The sequence below is a fragment of the Ochotona princeps genome, chromosome 9 (genome assembly GCF_030435755.1).
Source record: "Ochotona princeps isolate mOchPri1 chromosome 9, mOchPri1.hap1, whole genome shotgun sequence".
Taxonomy (NCBI): domain Eukaryota; kingdom Metazoa; phylum Chordata; class Mammalia; order Lagomorpha; family Ochotonidae; genus Ochotona; species Ochotona princeps.
The window spans coordinates 32,931,117-32,949,507 of NC_080840.1; the positions used below are offsets into that span (position 1 = coordinate 32,931,117).

Here is an 18,391-nt window from a genome sequence, read left to right on the forward strand (position 1 = left end):
GGGAGACCTGGAAGAGGTTCCTGGTTCCTGGCTTTGGATCGGTGCAGCACTGGCCATTGTGCTCACTTGGGGAGTGAAACATCGGATGGAAGATCTTCCTCTCTGTCTCTCCTCCTCTCTGTACATCTGACTTTGTAATAAAATAAATAAATCTTTAAAAAAAAAACAGTTACAGCCTTCTTTACCTTTGTATCATTCACAGCACCCAGCTCAGGTCCTTTCACTTTTATTTTCCTTAAAATCCTCAGGCAAGGTTCATTTATCCTAGACGCCTCTACTACCCACCCCAGCTTTTTCTTCGACTTCCATAACACTGTGAAGACAGAATGATTAACGGTATATTAAGAGAATACTCGATTTTAGATTTCCCTTCTTTGTCCAAAAAGGAGGCAATGGCTTCTGGATACAAAACATTAGGTAGTTGATCCAGCACCATTTCCATCATTCAAAAACATTTATTATTGTGTCCACTGGGTACACAGATTATTTTCTTCTCCGTTATTTCCTAAGAGTCTGGCACACCCTCTTCCTTCCCCAAAGCCCTATAGACAATTTTCTTTCGATTTTTGCATTTCAATAAAAACGAGTCTCATATCTGGCTTTGAGCACCCCCTTGAAAATGATGGATGGGAGCAAAGCCTTCTGGGACACATTAATACAGCTGCCAGTAGGTGGGAGGTGCTTATAACATAAAAAAGCTCAGGGTTCTGGGAACATATGTGCAGCTATGAGTGAACTGCCCAACACCGCTGAAAAGAAACACCCAAGAACACTGCCTTTCATTTGTTTTAAGCTGTGTGTGAATGAAGCAAATCATATTAGTCTGTAAAGAACTTTCAGAAGGATTCTCTTTCTGTAGTGTCACCACGTGCTAAAATCATAACTTTGCCTAACCAGTACATATGCTTTAAAATTATAGGATGGTTATAAAATTGAATTTAAACCAGCAAAAGCTTAGTTTCTAATTTATTAGATAAACTGCAAATTATTGTCTAACTTGGAACATTTTCTGTGTAATTATAAAAAATAAAAAAGCCAAGTCTTTGGATAAGTAGTAGATACAATGTTATTGGCAGATTAAACACAATGAAATCACCACTAAGCTGCAGACCTTTATCACATTGTAAAGGCAATTTCAAAAAAAAAATAATATATGGAAAGCTTTGATGTCTCATTAGAACTGGGAGAGTCTTTATAGAATCCTCAATATTTCCAATGTGCTATATAGTCACAGCATCGGTTGAGAATACCCACCAGGGACAAGAAATCATCTCACAGGCATGTAAGACACAGGACATCGTTGAACCAAGAGTGTGGAAAGATGGCAGTGGAGGACAACAAGAGGATTTAAAAGGTGGAGTGAAGCTTTCCTCCAGATGCAGACATTCTTGGATGTGCAGAGAATTAGTTTTGCCAGATATCTGCAAAGGGAGATGCTGGAAAAATCACAGCAATTGGGAGCCTATTCTGCTAGTGTGGCAGTCCCTGCAAAGTCACTCTGCCAATGGCCAGCCTTCCTCTGAATGCGTCCTTTGAGATGAGCAGGAAACACAGTGTAGACCTTCAAGATCAGTCAGATGGGAATGAAGCACCAGTGTGTGGTCAGTACCAACCATGAGTTCAGTCAATTCAGCCAGGGTAGAAAATACAAACAGTAAGAGATAATGCAACTCTCACTAGATCCTTGGGGGATTTCTACCAAGTGCTTGCTGACTTCAGATTCAGAGTCATGTTAGTAAAATGTGACACCACCTGAAGGCCAAACTTGACCAGGCCAAGAGCATGTGAACTGCAACAAAAACTGGACTTGTAAATGTGACTTTGTCAGGTCTGGTGGCCTGAGAAATGGGACAAAAGCTACCATGTTGAAAAGAAAAGAACAAAGTCAGCACAGAAGGAAAGTAGAGGCAACTGAAAGTGAATGCACACTCCCCTTAATTCCTGTCTTCCTTCCCAGCCTCAGTCCTGCCAGAGCCCCAATGGACTCTAAGCTCTCCACTGTTGCCTCGATGCTAACCACCTCCCCCCAATATCTTGTTTGTTTTAGTTCAGGTTCAGCAAAGTCTTTGCTATCCGCTACCACAAACTCAGGCTGAGTACCGAGCTATGGGAAAAAGTGTTTCTTGTAGCAGTCACTCTGTGTCACTGGAAATGTTCCATTTGCTGCTTGTATGCACAGCTAGCACTCCTTATAATTATGACATTAACAGACAAAAACGGCCCTCTCAGAAAACAAGGGCTTATTTTAATATGAATAAGATCTAAGATCTTTGGTCAACTGATAGGGTAATGATTTTAATTATTTATCGAGTCCAGGTTTTCACTTGTATATGGCACTATAATGAATGTTTTACATATATTTTGCCTACTTTTCCTAAGTCTTCAGAGTAGTGACAGAATTTTGTTTGGAAAGATGTGTAACATGCTGAACAACAAAGCTGTCATCTGGAAAAAGCCAGCCTGTTGGGAAGGTGGCACCTATATGAGGGGATTAAACAGGATGAATTTGCCATGACTCAAGACCATTGGTTTTGTAGTCTGAAAACTTCGTGATATCCTAACACTGACTAAACATTAGGAATGCTGACTCATGTTAACATAATTCACTAGGGAATGATATGTAAGCCAAATGCCAAGCTATTAATTTACCATGGGCTGTATAACAGCCTGGATACTCCTGCTGACCCAAATGGCATGCAACACTCTGTGGACACAGTGCACTAGAAGCCAAATTATCAAAAGATTTTTTTAGGTGGCTACATGATTTGAATGTTAAGAAACAGAGATCTGACAGCTGCTACGTTCATCTCCATAAAGGGGATTAAGCTACCAGGTGAGTCAGACATGTGGGCATCCTTTCTTCAGAGGTAGCCAGGAAGGCCTGTGCCAACAAATGCTTTAATGATTACCCTGAGCTTCCAGCAATGATAAGTCCCTCCTTCCTATGGAAACATGACTTCTTGGCGTCTTAATAGCCAATCCTACTTCCATGGCTGGGAACACTTTTTCTGATTTAAGATCATTGTGCATATTGTTTGGGTAATAATTATTTTATTCACCATTTCATGTGTTAATAATTTAAAAGTAAAAAGCTACTTCCACATTTTTCCTTGACTAGTTTGCTGTCACCCCAATGTATTATTTATAATGGCATCCTATAATGGGAGAAATGGCAGAGGTTTATAGTCAAAGTGGGGATTATATTCTTTTTTTGTTTTTAAGATTTATGTTAAAGGTACAAGAACACTGAGAGAGAGAGAGAGAGAGAGAGAGAGAGAGAGAGAGAGATATTTTTAACCTGCTGGTCATTTCCTAAATGGCTACAACAGTCCAGTATGGTCATGGTTGAAGCCAGGAGTCAGGAATTCCATTTGTGTCTTCCATGAGAAAGGCACGACACAAGTAACTGGGCCATCTTCCACTGCCTTCTCAGGTGAACTAGCAGGAAGCTGCATGAAGGAGTGGCTAGAATTCCAACTGGCACCCTGATACGGAATGCTGGCAACACAGGTAAAGGGTTAACAGGCCTATGGGGATGACATTCTGAGTTTCCCACTTGAAAGTTTTATGACTTGAGATAAATTTATTAACTTCTTATGGTATCAGTTTCTCCACTTGATCACCTCATAACATTTTTTGTTCATTATCCCTCCAATTGGCAGTCTTTCCATCTTCCCTTTGATTTTTATAATCACATTAGTATTGCTTTAAGAATTAATTGCTTTGACTTTTGAACTAGACAAACAAAAGTCCATGAGTTCACTGATTTCTTTGGTTTACTGTTCTCCACTAGAAATAAACAGATGATGCAGCTTGCTTTTATGTCTTCTCTTTCTGGTTCCATTTTAAAGATGTCTTTTAAGGACTCTAGTCATGATTTTTTCATGCAAGAATTCTGCACTAAATTTTGAAGCTGTTGTTGAGAAAAAAAATTATGCTACTTAGGGAATTCTGACATCTGAAGGGATAAACATAATTGGGGAAAGGTATAAATTTGACATTAAAGCTGTGTGGTTTCATAGTCCTTGTAAAAAAAATTATCTTTTTTTTTCACTTTGAATTTAAATAGCAGAGAGAGGTAGAAACAGAGCGTGATATTCTGTCTGCTGGCTCACTCCCCAAACGCGCCTAACAGCCAGGTATAGCCCAGCCTGAAGGTAGAAACCCAGAGCTCCATCTGCGTGTCTTTCATGGGAGGCAAGGACCTAAGCTCTTGCATCATCACCTGCTGCCTCTCAAGGTGTGCAAAAGCAGGAAGCTGGATCGGAAGCACCTTAGCCGGTATGTGAACTAGTTACTCAGACATGAAGTCAGGATTTAAGGCATCCCAAGTGGAAACTTAACTACTGTATCAAATGCTCCCTAATTTCATAGTACTTCCTTGTTTTTTTTTTTTTAAAGTATCTTCAAGCTTCAGAATTAACTTTCCAATTAACTTTTACTCATATGTTGCACTAAAATTTGAAAAAGCACTTGCTTCTTTCATAGAGAAACAGAAAGAGAGCACCCACAAGCCAGTTCACTCCCTAAATGCATACAGTGGCTAAGCTGGGTCAGGCTGACACTGGGAGCCAAGAGCTCAACACAGGTTCAAATGTGGGTGTCAGGAACCCAATTACTCAAGCCAGTTTGGCTGCCTCCCAGGGTTTGCACTGGTAGGAAGCTGGAGTGACAGCCAGAGTCTCTAATCAAGTGAAGGGACTCCAATGTGGGACAGCAGGTGCCCTACTCCCTGAACTAAATTTCGGGTATCTTCATTTAGTATGTGACAGTAGGCCAAGGTAAGGATCATCTTTCTCCAAGGGCTAGAGCAACAAGCATCATAACACACATGTATAAGAATTTAAATATCAATAATTAATTTTATTAGAAAGTTGGACAACAAATGCATAATCTGGGATTATGGATATTCCAAAGTGGAATGCTTATTAGTGTACACAGTAGGTTGATGATAGAGGAAAATCTAGTATGTATCCGACAGCCCTAGAAATTTCCCATGTTGAAGGCAATTCAAACTGCGTAACGCTCCTAAATTTTGACACTGCTCACCCTTCAGAACTTGATTTGACAGATATCTAAGTCTACTACTGACACTTGGCATTTAGCATAGTAAAATCATAACATGACCATAAGATAAACTTTCCATGAATATTCACTTTAAAGTTTTATTCTAAACCTATGGTTACTTTTAATATTATGGACATCCTTTCCATATTTGTCACTACAATTGCAAAGAAAATCCTTAAGGTGATGTGGGAAATTTGTTTATGAGCTTCATCAGTGATCCTAAAATGATGAGATACTAACTGGCATATCTGAGCTTAACTGAAGTACATAAGTCAATTTTAAAAAATAAACTAAATTGTACTGAAGAAAGAAGGCCATCCATTAGTTTTTAGGACTAAAGCCAGAGAGGTTAATTTTTCTTATATTGAAGAACTAGCCCTTGCTTGGGGAGCAAGAAGCAGCCTTGGCAGAATAGCCAATGATCTCATCAAGAGGCCATGTAATGTAATGACATTACAGGGTGCATTTACGACAGATGACACCACTGAAGAATACCACAAAGCACCCAGGCCCAGTTTTTTGTTAGAAAACCAAAATGCATTCACTAGCTCCAGAAAATAGCAACATATAATGTAAAGCCTTGAATAAAATGAAATAAGAACATGGAAATTCACATGTTCATTCATTCAATCAATATGCTTATTAACCATTTTTCACTGTATTCAACACTGTAGGGGACAAAATAACAAATTAGACACGATCCCTTCCTTTAGAGATCTACAGGAGGGAGAGCAAATAAGGACATGTGGAGTGGGCACGTATGAGGCCCAGTGCTTACACTGCTGTTTAAGGATATCTGTGTGCTGCATTGGAGAACCTGGTTTGAGTCCTGTCCACTCTGGTTTTGATTCAGCTTTTTGATAAAGTATCCAAGGAGTCAAAAGATGATAGCTTAAGTGCTTGGGGTCCTGTTACCCATGTGGAAAACTATGATAGGATTGTAGGATCCTGGCTTTGGCCTGGTACAGTGGTTGTTGCAAGCATTTTGGGAGGGAACCAAGAGACAGAAGATAACTTTCTCTTCCTTCCCCTCTCCCTTGCTTTCCCCCCCTCACTTTTCTGTTCTTCTCTGTGTCTGCTAGACAAATAAAATGTAAGTAAAGAAAACATAAAATAATGATCTACGTACATAAGGTAAAATGTGAGGAAATGGTGAAAATAGCAGCGCAGTCATGCCATGAAGTGCTATAGAATTTCAGAGGAGAGTGACATAATGTTTGGACATGGCATCCAGAAAAAGCTCATGGAATACATGACATTTGATTCTGTTCTGGAAATGTGGTTATGATTTCAACCAGTGGAGAAGAGGGATTAAAGATGAAGAGGAAGTAGTATGTTATGGGCTGGCTTGACGAATGCCAACAGGTCAGTTTGATCAGAGCACAGATCCTGTCTTTGGGACTATAAGGCATATCTGGGGGTGGGGGACAGGGACCTTCAAGGTCAGCCTAGCAGGTTGACAGCCACTCAAGCTTTTCTTCAGGGAATTATAAAATCTACCTGCTTTTCTTTCCTTTATTTTTAAAAAGAACTTAATACATAAAATATGTTGGAAGAAAGAGAGATGGAAAGCTGGAATTCTAGTAAGGAGCAACTTTCAGTGATCCATACATTTGTATGTGCAGGAGTTGAGGGAAGAAAATAAACATTTACTAAAACCTCGTAAGTAGAAGGCATTTATGTAATTACACCAGTTATAATATTCCTATATGGTAATACCTCACATTAATTGTGGAAGATAAACAATATTAATTCCGATGCTTAGGTGAGCAAAGTAAAGTTTCAAGAGATCATGATTTGCCTTAGGTAACTGAATTGCTAAAAAAAAAAAAAAAAAGAGTGGAGACCTCAAAGCCTACTCCCTTCATCTGTATTACGCCAAGTTAACAAAGGGTACCTTTCACTCACTGCCTGCAATTAGAGTCAGCTGGTCATTAGTTTATCTATGTCTCTGGCTTAGATCCGGAGATAACTGTAGGAAAATAATCCTGAGAACAGGTGGGTCCTCGTGAAAGCCAGAACTGGGAAATTTTCCTACTCTAGCCCATCACAGACACTTGCCCCATGGGCTGAGATTCCAAGTCATGAAGAGCACCTTATCTGTAGCTTGATCTCGAGGAGCAGGCCTGCAGTCTAGCATTGTGGGTACTCAAGAAAAGGGGTGTCATGTGGAATCAAACATGGCTCATGCCACACAGCTTCTATTCTCAACAGAAAAGGTAAGGAAACAAAACAATCTGCAAGGTTCTAAGATTACAGTTCAGACAGATTCTTTCACAGAAGAGACCCAGCCCGAGTGGAGGGACAAATCCTTCTTGTAATGACAGTATGAGGACTGGACCAGCTCGGCAGCACAGCTCTAGCCCAGCTTTGCTGCCCTGCTTTCCTCTTCCTCCACCCCAGTCACGCGTTCTGGGCTTGCTCTCCTTCTCATCATCGCATCCAAGTTTTCCCTTCTAACTTCTAGCTGTTGCAACCCTGTCTTACTCCCTATGTCAGTATTTCTGTCTGTGAGACTGGCTCATATTCTGGCTTCTTGTTTCTTCAATTACTATGAAACACGGCAAGACCTTTTTGATACCAATTTTTTGCATGCTGAAACCTGCCAAGCTTTCTTCATTGTAATGCTTTGCTTAGAAGCTCAACATACTGTCTGGGACTCTGGGACTGCCCCAGTGCTCCTAGAACTATTCCAGAGGCTCCGGAGAGTCAGTTAGCAGACTTGAGATCTCTTCAGCCCAGTCTGGGAGCCTGGGTTTCTGAAAAGAATTCTGGACAGAGTCATAGGAGTACTAGTTATATAACACTTGCTATGTTCCAGGTACTGTTCTAGGTAAATATTAATTCTTACAGTATCATATTACTACTAGCCTCATCTTACTGTTGGAGAAAAGTAAAGTACAAACCACAAATAGGAGAGGTTAATTTACTTGTCCAATGTGATACAGTAAGTGATAGAGATTTATTTTGAACCCAAGCATTCTATGCACAGCTAATCCTCCTGTTTCTATGCTTCATACCTCTAATTACAGTGAGCAGAGAACACACCATTAACAAATGCACTTACTACCTCAGACACCTTATGTGGCAACATAATGTCACTATAGTACGTCATGAATACTTGCTAGTAAGTGTATTAGCACTAAGCTATTAATGTGAACCTTTAAAAAGTCAGCTGAAATCCACATATAGACAGTTAGCAACTTTAACGAGATAGTAAAACTCACAGCTATTGCTATTTCATGAAACAAAAACAAGCTAAGGATACTGGCAGAGAACATAATCATGAACATGAACATGAACATGAAACAACTGTGAGGATTTAAGAATCAAAGCAGATACTTGTTGACAACCTGGCAATCTGTTCTATGAACTCCACATGTTTCACTGTTATCAATTCAGAAGATGAACATTTGCCTAAATACATTATAATAAGGAATTTAGAGAGGATTATATTAATATTAGTATTTACCCCAGGCTCCTCTGATTTGCTTTATTACTCCAACTTGTTACCTACACAGAAGTTATTTAAGAAAATGTGTGAGTGTTTCTGTGTATCAGGGGCTGGAGACACATAATGAATACACAAAAATAACTTATTTTGTAACAGAAATGAAGAGCATAAGCAAGTAAGCAAATAAATGCAAAACAGAATTTTGAGTATCAATAAGCACCACGAAGAAACTAAAATAACATGACAAAAAATGAGGTAGTGATAGCGGGCTTGCCAGTGTATGATATCTGAGCTGGTACCCGATGAGCAAAGTGAGCAGAAGTGATGCTCAAAGATGAAAGAACAACAGAAATGTGGAGACAGTATGTTCAGAAACAAAAAGGAGACAAATGCAATTGGTGTAGATTGGTGTAGTGAGAAAGGGGGAGGCTGGTGTGAGTTCCAGACAGAGAAACGGGCAGAGTCTGGATCACAGGGCCTTGGAGGCCACCGTAAGAGGTCTGAATTTTGTTTTCAGTATTAGAGGACATCGCCAAATGGTATTAAGTTCAAAGAGCTACATGATATGACTTATATGTTAAAAAATACTACTTCAGCTGCTGTTTGCAGAATGTATTACAAGAAGTAAGAAACGGAACCACAGAGACCAATTAGGAAGCCAGAGTAAGGAAAATATGATGGTAGCTTAGATATGTTATACTGGTAGAAAGAGTGAGAAAAAAACAGATGGATTAGAAAAATATTTAGAAGGCAGGACTAGAAAGATTTGTTGAGAGGTTGGGTGTAGGGAGAAATGGAAAAAAGAGCATTCAAAATGATTCCTATGTAACAAGTGGGAGATTAGGGGAAGATGATATTTCTGGAGAAATTCAGATCCCTAAAATATTTTTAAGTATAATAAAAATAGTACAATGATATTACCAGTTCATTCACATTAAGCTCAAGAAACTAACAAGCAACAAATGTTCAATCACAGGGAATATCACCATTGATTAAATGGTTTTTCTTGCTAGGAAATTCGTCTACCTCAAACACTAAGACCATTTTCAGCTCTGGAAATGAAAACTACAGTCACCCAATTCTGACATATTTTACAACTCACAGTGTTAGAAACTGTGACCACATGGTAGACATTTGGTATATGTGTAGTAAATTGAATGAGCTTTTCTGCTATGGTTTGAGACCATGAGACTTATTTACAATAAGATGAACAGTATAACTGGGAACTCTTGAAATTGCTAAATATTGTGAATCTGAATTACATTATTACCAGGCTGTATCTTCAGGCTCCACATCCACTTATTCAGCCAATCACAAATGAAAATATTGGGGAGTTGCTGGATTGTGCCACAAAGTCACTGTTTATAATGCCTATATACCACACACCAGTTTGAGTTCCACCTGCCCCACTTTTGATTCATTTCTTTCTAAGCATTGGAAGATGGCTCAGTACTTGAGTCTCTGCTACCTATGGTGGAGACCAAGTTAGAATTTCTGGCTCCTGGATTTGATTTGGGTCAGTACTGGCTGTTATGGTCATTCTAGGGGGCAAACCACTAGATAGAAGATCTGTCTCTCTCCTCCTTTCTGTCATTCTGCCTCTTAATAAATAAATAGAAAATATTTGGGGAAAATTGCAGCTATACTGAGTATGTTCACACTTTTTCTTGTCATGATTCCCTAAATAATGCAGTATAACAGCCACTTAAGTATGATGCTACTGCCACAAAAAATAAATATGTTTCCAATGTTTTTCCCAATATAGGACCAGCACTTGCCAAAATGAGCTTAGTATCAAATTCAGAGCCATTACCCACCTGAAGCACATCACCAAGGTCTGCTGTGCTAATGTCTGGATCCTCTGTGGTGTTGAAAGGCACAGGAGTTATCCGCACGAGAGTGAGCACTCGAGGCTCTGGGTATCTCCACAGCATCATGCCCGGGCTGTCCTCAGTTTCATTACAAAACAAGACTTCATAGACACCAGGTAGTTTCAAAGGTTCTATCAAATGAATATTTAAATGTTTATATATCTTATGATAATAATGTTTATATAAAATATATAATTACATAAATATATCAGTGTATGCTTTTAGGAGAAAAATGTTGGTTTTTTTAAAGTGAGAAAAAAATATAAGAATATAAGAAAATATAAAGAGGCTAGCTGATGTATAGCTTGACACAGATGGAAATCAAGAATCCCCTTTAACAGAGACTGATAATATATTAACATTATTTAAAGTAATCTTCATATATTATTACTTCATGTGTGTTTAAAACACACATATACCACTTCTCATACTGAAGCTATTGTTACTTACCAGCATCTTGGATATACTGAAACAGACCCGTGCGCAGGTCGTCTGAACTTTGTTCACTTCTGAAGGTCTGACTTTTTTCCCCAGGAGATGACATTTGAGGCACAGGTTCAGAAACATGTACTTGAACATTTTCATCCTTCTTGAGGTATCCATTGATTAATTCATTAAGAAGTACTATACAATTCAAATGTTCTTGGCCCCAAAAGACCTTTAAAATTGTGAAAAATGCAAAATTAGTGCAATCAATTAGTACAATCACATTTGAATTAATGCATGGCTAATGCTAGCTTAATTACTGATAATTATAATTTCTATAAATCAGTTGAACTGCAGGAAAAAATCCAATGGCTTGTATAAATATACAACAAGAAAATCCATCCCATATTATATCATGAAAACCAAAAATTTTAAATGCTGGAATAATGACAGTTACGAAGACATGAAGTAATGTTTATGAAACAATTTAGCCATGAGGAAAAAGAACAACTACTCTAGTCTGACAGAAGGCAATAAAGATCTTCTAGGCCAAAATGTTAATCACTATCATCTTGTGACGCAGTTCCTACATGTTGCCATGGCATTAATAAGCAATCCTGAGCATGGCGTTCCTTTCTTTACAATTTCACTTTTTAGAGGAGAAGGAACTTCTCGATCAATCCAAACTTAGCAGGTCTCTGACATCTATTTACTGAGCATGTGGAAGCACCCAAAGTTTCACAGACCCTGAGAACCAGCTGTTTAGGGGGCACAAAAGGGGTTGAGAACAACAACAAAGACTTGGTCTTTCCTTTAACAGGGAAGATGAAGTGTTCTCCAGCATGAGAGTATCAGTCTAAAAGAGAAGAATGACCAGTAGCTAATAATTGTCAGTTGATCACAATTGCAATAATTTAAAATTTCCTCAAATATACCGAATAAAGTTAGTACAATGATTACTTCTCAGGGAACCAGGGAACAGAGAAGAGACAAAAATCATAGCAAAGAATACACAGAAAAGAACTGTCCTATATGTTGGAGACAAGTTTCAATATACAGGTTTAGACTCTCAGAAAGCAAAGCAACAGATGCAACACCAAGCCTACTTTTGTTGTCATCAACTTTTTTTTTTTAAATTGGGTGAGGCTAAATATAAATATGTAAAAAGTGAAGCTGAGGAGTAGAGCGCCATGCTTTAGCCTTTACATTACTAAATGACAGTAACAGAATATAGAGGTAAGATTTGGTTTTTGCTCTTTCTGTTATTTTTAATATAAAGCTACTTTGTTGCCTTGGAGAAAGATAATACAATTAATGTTATCAATAAAACATTAACACAAAAATCACTTATTTAACATTTATTTTAAATATGTGAAAATTTCTGATTGCTGTTGAAAGTCTCCAGAACAACTCAAGCAGAAAGTCGTTAGGACTTCCTTTGTCTTGCTCTGCATCAGTAAAAAAATTTGGTAAAAAGCTGCAGTAATAACACTTATACATGAAAAAAAGAAACTCATGAAAAATGTATCTCCATTACTGACAAATTAGTCATTTCAATTTTCTATCATCAACCTTTCAAGCTTTCAATACTCATATTCAGTTCGTAGGGGTGGGGACACAAAATCATGTGAAACATGAAATAAACTCTAGTCACAAGAAAGGTTATCAAGAAATAAGCTGGATACCCTCACACATTTCACACCTGGCTTCAAGGCAAATGCATGAGATTCTCTCCCTCTCTCTCTGAACTCTTTCAAATAAATAAATAAATCTTTTGTAAAAAATAAAACGACTGAGAAGTTGCAATGTGACACTTATTAAGTGTTAGTAACCGGGCATGATAATAGCTAAGAAAGCTACAGTTAGGAAATAGTATCTTATGTGGGTATCCTGCCAGCGACACTGCATTTGAGACAGAGTGAATACTTAGTCACTAGAAAAGTTTCACATTAAAAAAAACTTGAACCTAGCAATTCGATTTCTAGTGACCTACCCCAAATATATTAATCCTTACAAACATTTGAACACAAATGTTCATAGCACCATTTTTCTCAGTAATTGTCAAAAGTGGAAATGATTCAAAGTCCACCAATTAATGAATAATAAATAAAATGAAATATATTTTCAAAATGGAAAATTCAGATATATGAAGGAGTAAAATTTTAACACCTGCTAAAATATGAACCCTGAAACATTATCCTGAGTAAAAGGGGTCCATCATAGTACTAGCATTGCAGTGTGGTGGGTAAAGCCATATGGGCTACAGTTCATGTCCCAGCTGTTCTACTTTCAATCCATCTTCCTGCTAACATTCTGGGAATGGCACTAGAAGACAGCCAAGTGCTTAGGCCCCAGCCACCCACAGGTGGGGGCAGTGGTGGTGGTGGGGGCAGGGGAAGGAACCTGGATGAAACTCCTGGCTATAACCTGGTCCACCTCTGGTTGCTGTCACTTTTGGGAACTGAACATGTGGATAGAAGATCTCTTTTCCCCTTCTCGCTCAGTCTCTCTCTCTCTCTGTCTCAACTCTGTTTTTCAAGACAACAAATTTTTTAAGTCAGTCATAAAAGAAGAGAATATTCTATGACTCCGCTTCTATGAAATGTCCTCAGCAGGCAAATCCAGTTACAAAGTAGATTAGTGCTTAGCTGGACTGCAAGGCGGGGCGGTATAAAATGTAATGGGGGGACTGCTAATGGCTTTTCTGGGGACTAGTAATGAAAACTGTTTCAAATGTACTGTGCTAACAAGTGTAAGCTTCATGGATACACTAAAAAGTCATCAAATAGTATATTTTAAATAAGTGAACTGTAAGGCATGTGAATTACATCATAATAAAACTTAGAAAATTTAATAAGATGGCAATCTGACAACACCATTTCTCTCTACACAAAGATTTAAACTTCGATGGAGCACTTCAGAAAATGAGCAAAGGTTACATAAAAACTTATGAGAGAAATATGGCCAATTGCCACAGACCTGTAACAGACCGCCACCTAAATCGATGGATATTTTTGGTAGGGATTGTTCTGGGCCTGGGTTGCCGCTGTGTTTACACCATCTAGCTTCCAGATTGGCAGTGGCACAGCACGGTCCTAGCAGAATCCGACTTCTTTCTTTGAGACTTGTTTTAAGAAGAAAATCATTTATATTGAGTTGAAATGAAGACCCAAGGATGATGCCTGAAAAGCAAACAAAGAGAAGAAATGGAGAGAGATATGTATCTTCCTTAGCAACAAAAACAGAAAGTTTGGGAAATAATCAGCTATATTTTTAAAGAATGTTAATTCATCTTTTGCCAGAGTCTTTTTCAGTTGGCTCCCCACTAGAGTTCTATGCCATTTATACAGAATTCGAGTTATGAAGCAGGTAATACCTCATTCACATTCCTAACAAAGCAATATTTGCCAAAACATTATGACTTTTTCCATGTGTGAGCATTTTAAGTTTTATGAGTAGAGACATTTTCATTAAATTGTGCAAGTTTCTCAAACAACTGCATTAAGAATAAGAACAGCTGCTTCATTTGTCTATTGTTAACATGATGGGAAAGGGCAATTTTCTATGATTTCTTACAGTAATGGAGTACAGTCTATTACTTCACTAGACACTCAGGTTTTCGACTGGCCTATGTTAAAATTCAAAACAATCAAAATATATAACATGTGTTTTCTGAAAATTTTAGTTTAATCCAAACTTCACACATCATAACCACTTGAACTTTACAAAGTCTTAAAAACAGATAGTGGCAGGTTAGATTTATGAGAAAAACTATATGTTGTAGTTCAAAGTAAATACACCCAGAAAAGGAATACACTTTACAATGAAGGTTTTCTTTTGAACTCAAACTAGGAATGCAGATCAAAACCTTTTCATAAAAGCAATGGCACACTTTCAGATATTTAGATGCTGAGTTAGAGTGGTGAGTTAACTTTCTTCTCAACGAGCTCATATTCTAAATTGTCATTGTGAATATTGAATTTCACCAGACCACATTTATAATGCCTATGGCTTATTTTTCTAATGATATCTGAGCCTTAAGAGATGACAGATGAAAAAACACCTTAGGCGCACAGTATACACTTCTCACAGTACAGTCCCCACATTGGCTTTCCTATTCTCTGGAGATACAAAAACTTCATATATGTTGTATGTTCCTACTGCAGAAACAGAATACCAAGCCTCTAATCCTCCTCAGAAGGCACTGCACCCACAAAAGCTTTGTGCTAAGATTTCTGTGAACAAATTATCATGGCAGAAATCAGTGTCTTACACTGTTTCATCAAGCATATTGTACCACTGAAAATTTCATTTCACAATTCCCTTGATTCAAAGCCAAATTTCACTCAAATAAAAGAAAATGAAAATAAAAACAATAGTTGAAAATATTCAAGAATTACAGCCATGTTTTTTGAGTTTGGCGGTGAAGTTTGAACTTTCAGACTTAACTGCATTACATTTCCTGACACTGTAAATACTTTTCCATAGTGATTCTCTGCTACATGAAGCACATAACTTCATCATCCAATTAGTCACAATGGGCTAAAAGCACTGAAAGGGAGGACCACGTGACCTTCGAGCTCTGGAAGACTACCTTGGATTCCAGGACCAATGCACTACTTACTATTCAATGCACTACACAGAAAAAAAAAAACTGTCATTCATAATAGGACATGTTCCTCGAAACTGACTTGATGGGTTAGAATTTAGAATTTTTGGCTATCTTACCAAGTTTCTTATTTGGTAGACATGAGACAAAGGTGCTTCCATCTTTGACATTCTCCATTTTGTGTAACTGTAATTCAAGCTAAAACGGCTGGGTAGGAGAGAGCTTAGTACCTAACTACTTCCCCAAAACCTTTCATTTAAAACACACACACACACACCGCTTCCTCTCAAAATAACTTTAGATCTATATAAAAATTACAAAAATATATGAAGTTCATATATCTCCTTTGCCCAACCATGTAACTATACTACAAATATTGAAGTCAGTAACTCAACACTAACATAATCTACAGCCTTCATTTACATTTTGTTATTTTCCCAACTCATCTTTTTTTCTGGTTCTAAAATCAAGTTAGAATTCCCATGGAATTAGCTCTCAGCTCTCCACAGTTGTGTACAAGCTGAGATAGGTCAACTGTCATCTGTCTTTCATGATCTAGATACTTTTGAATGGTTCAGGTTCATTATAGGGCCTGCCAACTTGGGTTTATCTGCTGCTTTCATGTGATTATAAGGGAGATATGTATTTTTTTGGCAGGAATACCACAGATGTGATACCCTTACTGCATCAAGCTGGACAGGAAATATAACACTGTTTTACTGCTGATAATATTAACTCTTATCACCTGCCTAAAGCTGTGTCTGGTAGATCCTCTTTTTCACTGTGAAAGTATCCTTTTCCCCTTTATAAATAATAGATTATGGGGAGATACTGGAAGATTATGCAAACATTCTCTTTTACAAACTCTCAACCACTAAAGTGAATGCACCAATGGTTCTCATGTACAAGAATTATTACTAAGGTGTATGATAATGGTGGTTTCCTGTTTCTCCTGATTTAAAGCTGTCACTTTGACTTCATTCGCTAGTTCAAGCATTTCCAAGAGGATGGACTCATGAACAAGCATTTAATGATTTATAATCCAGAATGATCAGTATTTATTTGCTACTTAAACTGAACAAGCTTTGGCCATTGAGAATACTTTCTAGTTGTTTCCAATATCCTTCTGCTATACACACATCATTCCCGGCCATGAGATCTTTCGGGCTCACCTTATATATTCACCCATTCCCATCTTTGACATCAGCTATTTCTCCAAGGGGCCTTGATTTCTTTCGTTGAAGAATGGTATCTACAGAGTGAAATCTGGGTGGTGTACGTGCTCAATGCCAATAGGTTGTCATTGATTCTAGGTTCTTTTAGCAGACAGAAATAAAAAGTAATAAAATAAAAACTAAAAGTAACACAAAATGTATATTTAAGTGTATACATATAGTGTACATACAGGGATATCTACCATAATATATATTATCTATGTATACACATTTATATATTTCTGTATTTATCTACTATTTACATTTAAGCTCTTTGGCAGGAGACTGATGAGGTAATTAAGGTGATGCTTGGGACACCCATATTCTATATTGGAATGGCTGGGTTTTTGTATCACTAAATATTCTATTAAACACATGAACATTCCCCTATTGTCTCACAAATCCTGTTCTTTTCTGCTGAAAGATGGGATGACTCTTCCACTTGCTTCCTGGTTTGAAGCAAACAAAGGTGCTAGAGCTGCTGGCAGCTATATGTTGGTGCCTGAGGCTGGAGATGTGTAATATAGGAGGCAGCATCCCAATGAATTTTGCCATGGACATGCTTAAGCACAAAATTGGTTTAGCATTTTTTCACCTATATGACCCTGCTTAAATAAGTTTAGATTGGAACTTTTGTTACTTGTACCCTACAGTATATCAATTGATACCAATTTTGTAGCCAACAGGATTTTAAAGCCTGATCCTTAGTCTTCTATTTGCCCCTAATTTTCTTATTTTAGTGACTTCTTGGCTTTGATGACTTTAACAGTATTTCTTGAATATCCATAACAAGGTCTGACTTTCTCAAACATGTTCTACTCTCTGGCTCCTAACTCTATGAGGAATATGCATACCTAGCTCACTGGCAACTGGACAGTTACGCATTCATGTGTTCATTATTCTACCAACATTGACAGGTGATGTAATATGTACTGGGTTATACGAAGATAAAGTAAATGTGTTAAGTTTTCTTTCACGTCAGATTCTCCCTTAGCATTCTGTTAGTTTCAAGTTCTGACACAGTAAGAACTTGGTGGGGGTGGCTGAGTGTTGATAACCAGTAACATTGACAATGCTGACTCTGTTAAGTACGTAGACTTTTGAAGAACACTTTCCTGCTATCATTCCATCCCTATCAGTATATTTTGCTTCTTCATATTCACATAATGCAAATCCATTCCTTAATTATTTGATGTGAAAGTTGTTATTCTTTTTTTCCCGTTCTATTCCTTTTCTTTCTTTTCTGCAGTAATCTGCCCTCAACTCTGCTTCTTCTAATCCTTTTACAGTGTATACTTGCCTGTACCTCAGGTCCACCAGCATTTACCATGGTATTATTGTATCTATACACTACAGAAAACTTAACCAACAAGGATTGATTTTTAAGATTAAAACAGTTTTAGCTCTCCTATGAACATGTCCTGCTACTTAAAAACCCTGGAATATAAAAATAGGAAAACGTTAATTCAAGTGGTCTTAATCTTAGTCTTAAATGTCCAGTAATAAAAGACAGTGGTGATCATTTAATAATGAAGGATAGTGATGATAGTGATGGTGGTTCATTTACAGATGGAAAATCAAACCTCATACTTTTATCACAACCTAGGGAAATAGTCTCTTGGATTCATGATAGGATTATTAAATCTCCTTTCCTCATTCAGTTTGGGAAGCAAGTAGCCCTTTGGGACATCAGCACTTCCTTTTGTCTTCATCAGGAAAGAACAGTTAAGTTTATCATGCTTGATTCAAA

General features: G+C 37.7%; 1 protein-coding gene across 4 annotated transcripts in view; it reads right to left on the minus strand.

Moving 5' to 3' along the window:
• Nucleotides 1–18,391, minus strand: part of VPS13B (vacuolar protein sorting 13 homolog B) — a 657,044-nt gene that overhangs the window by 125,947 nt on the left and 512,706 nt on the right. For all 4 annotated transcript variants that reach the window (XM_058668587.1, XM_058668588.1, XM_058668586.1 and 1 more), the window contains exons 37-39: nt 13,798–14,000; nt 10,843–11,050; nt 10,339–10,523 (exon numbers count right to left, since the gene is read on the minus strand). In XM_058668587.1, the coding sequence (XP_058524570.1) occupies nt 10,339–10,523; nt 10,843–11,050; nt 13,798–14,000 (596 nt within the window). The remainder of the gene's footprint in view (nt 1–10,338; nt 10,524–10,842; nt 11,051–13,797; nt 14,001–18,391) is intronic.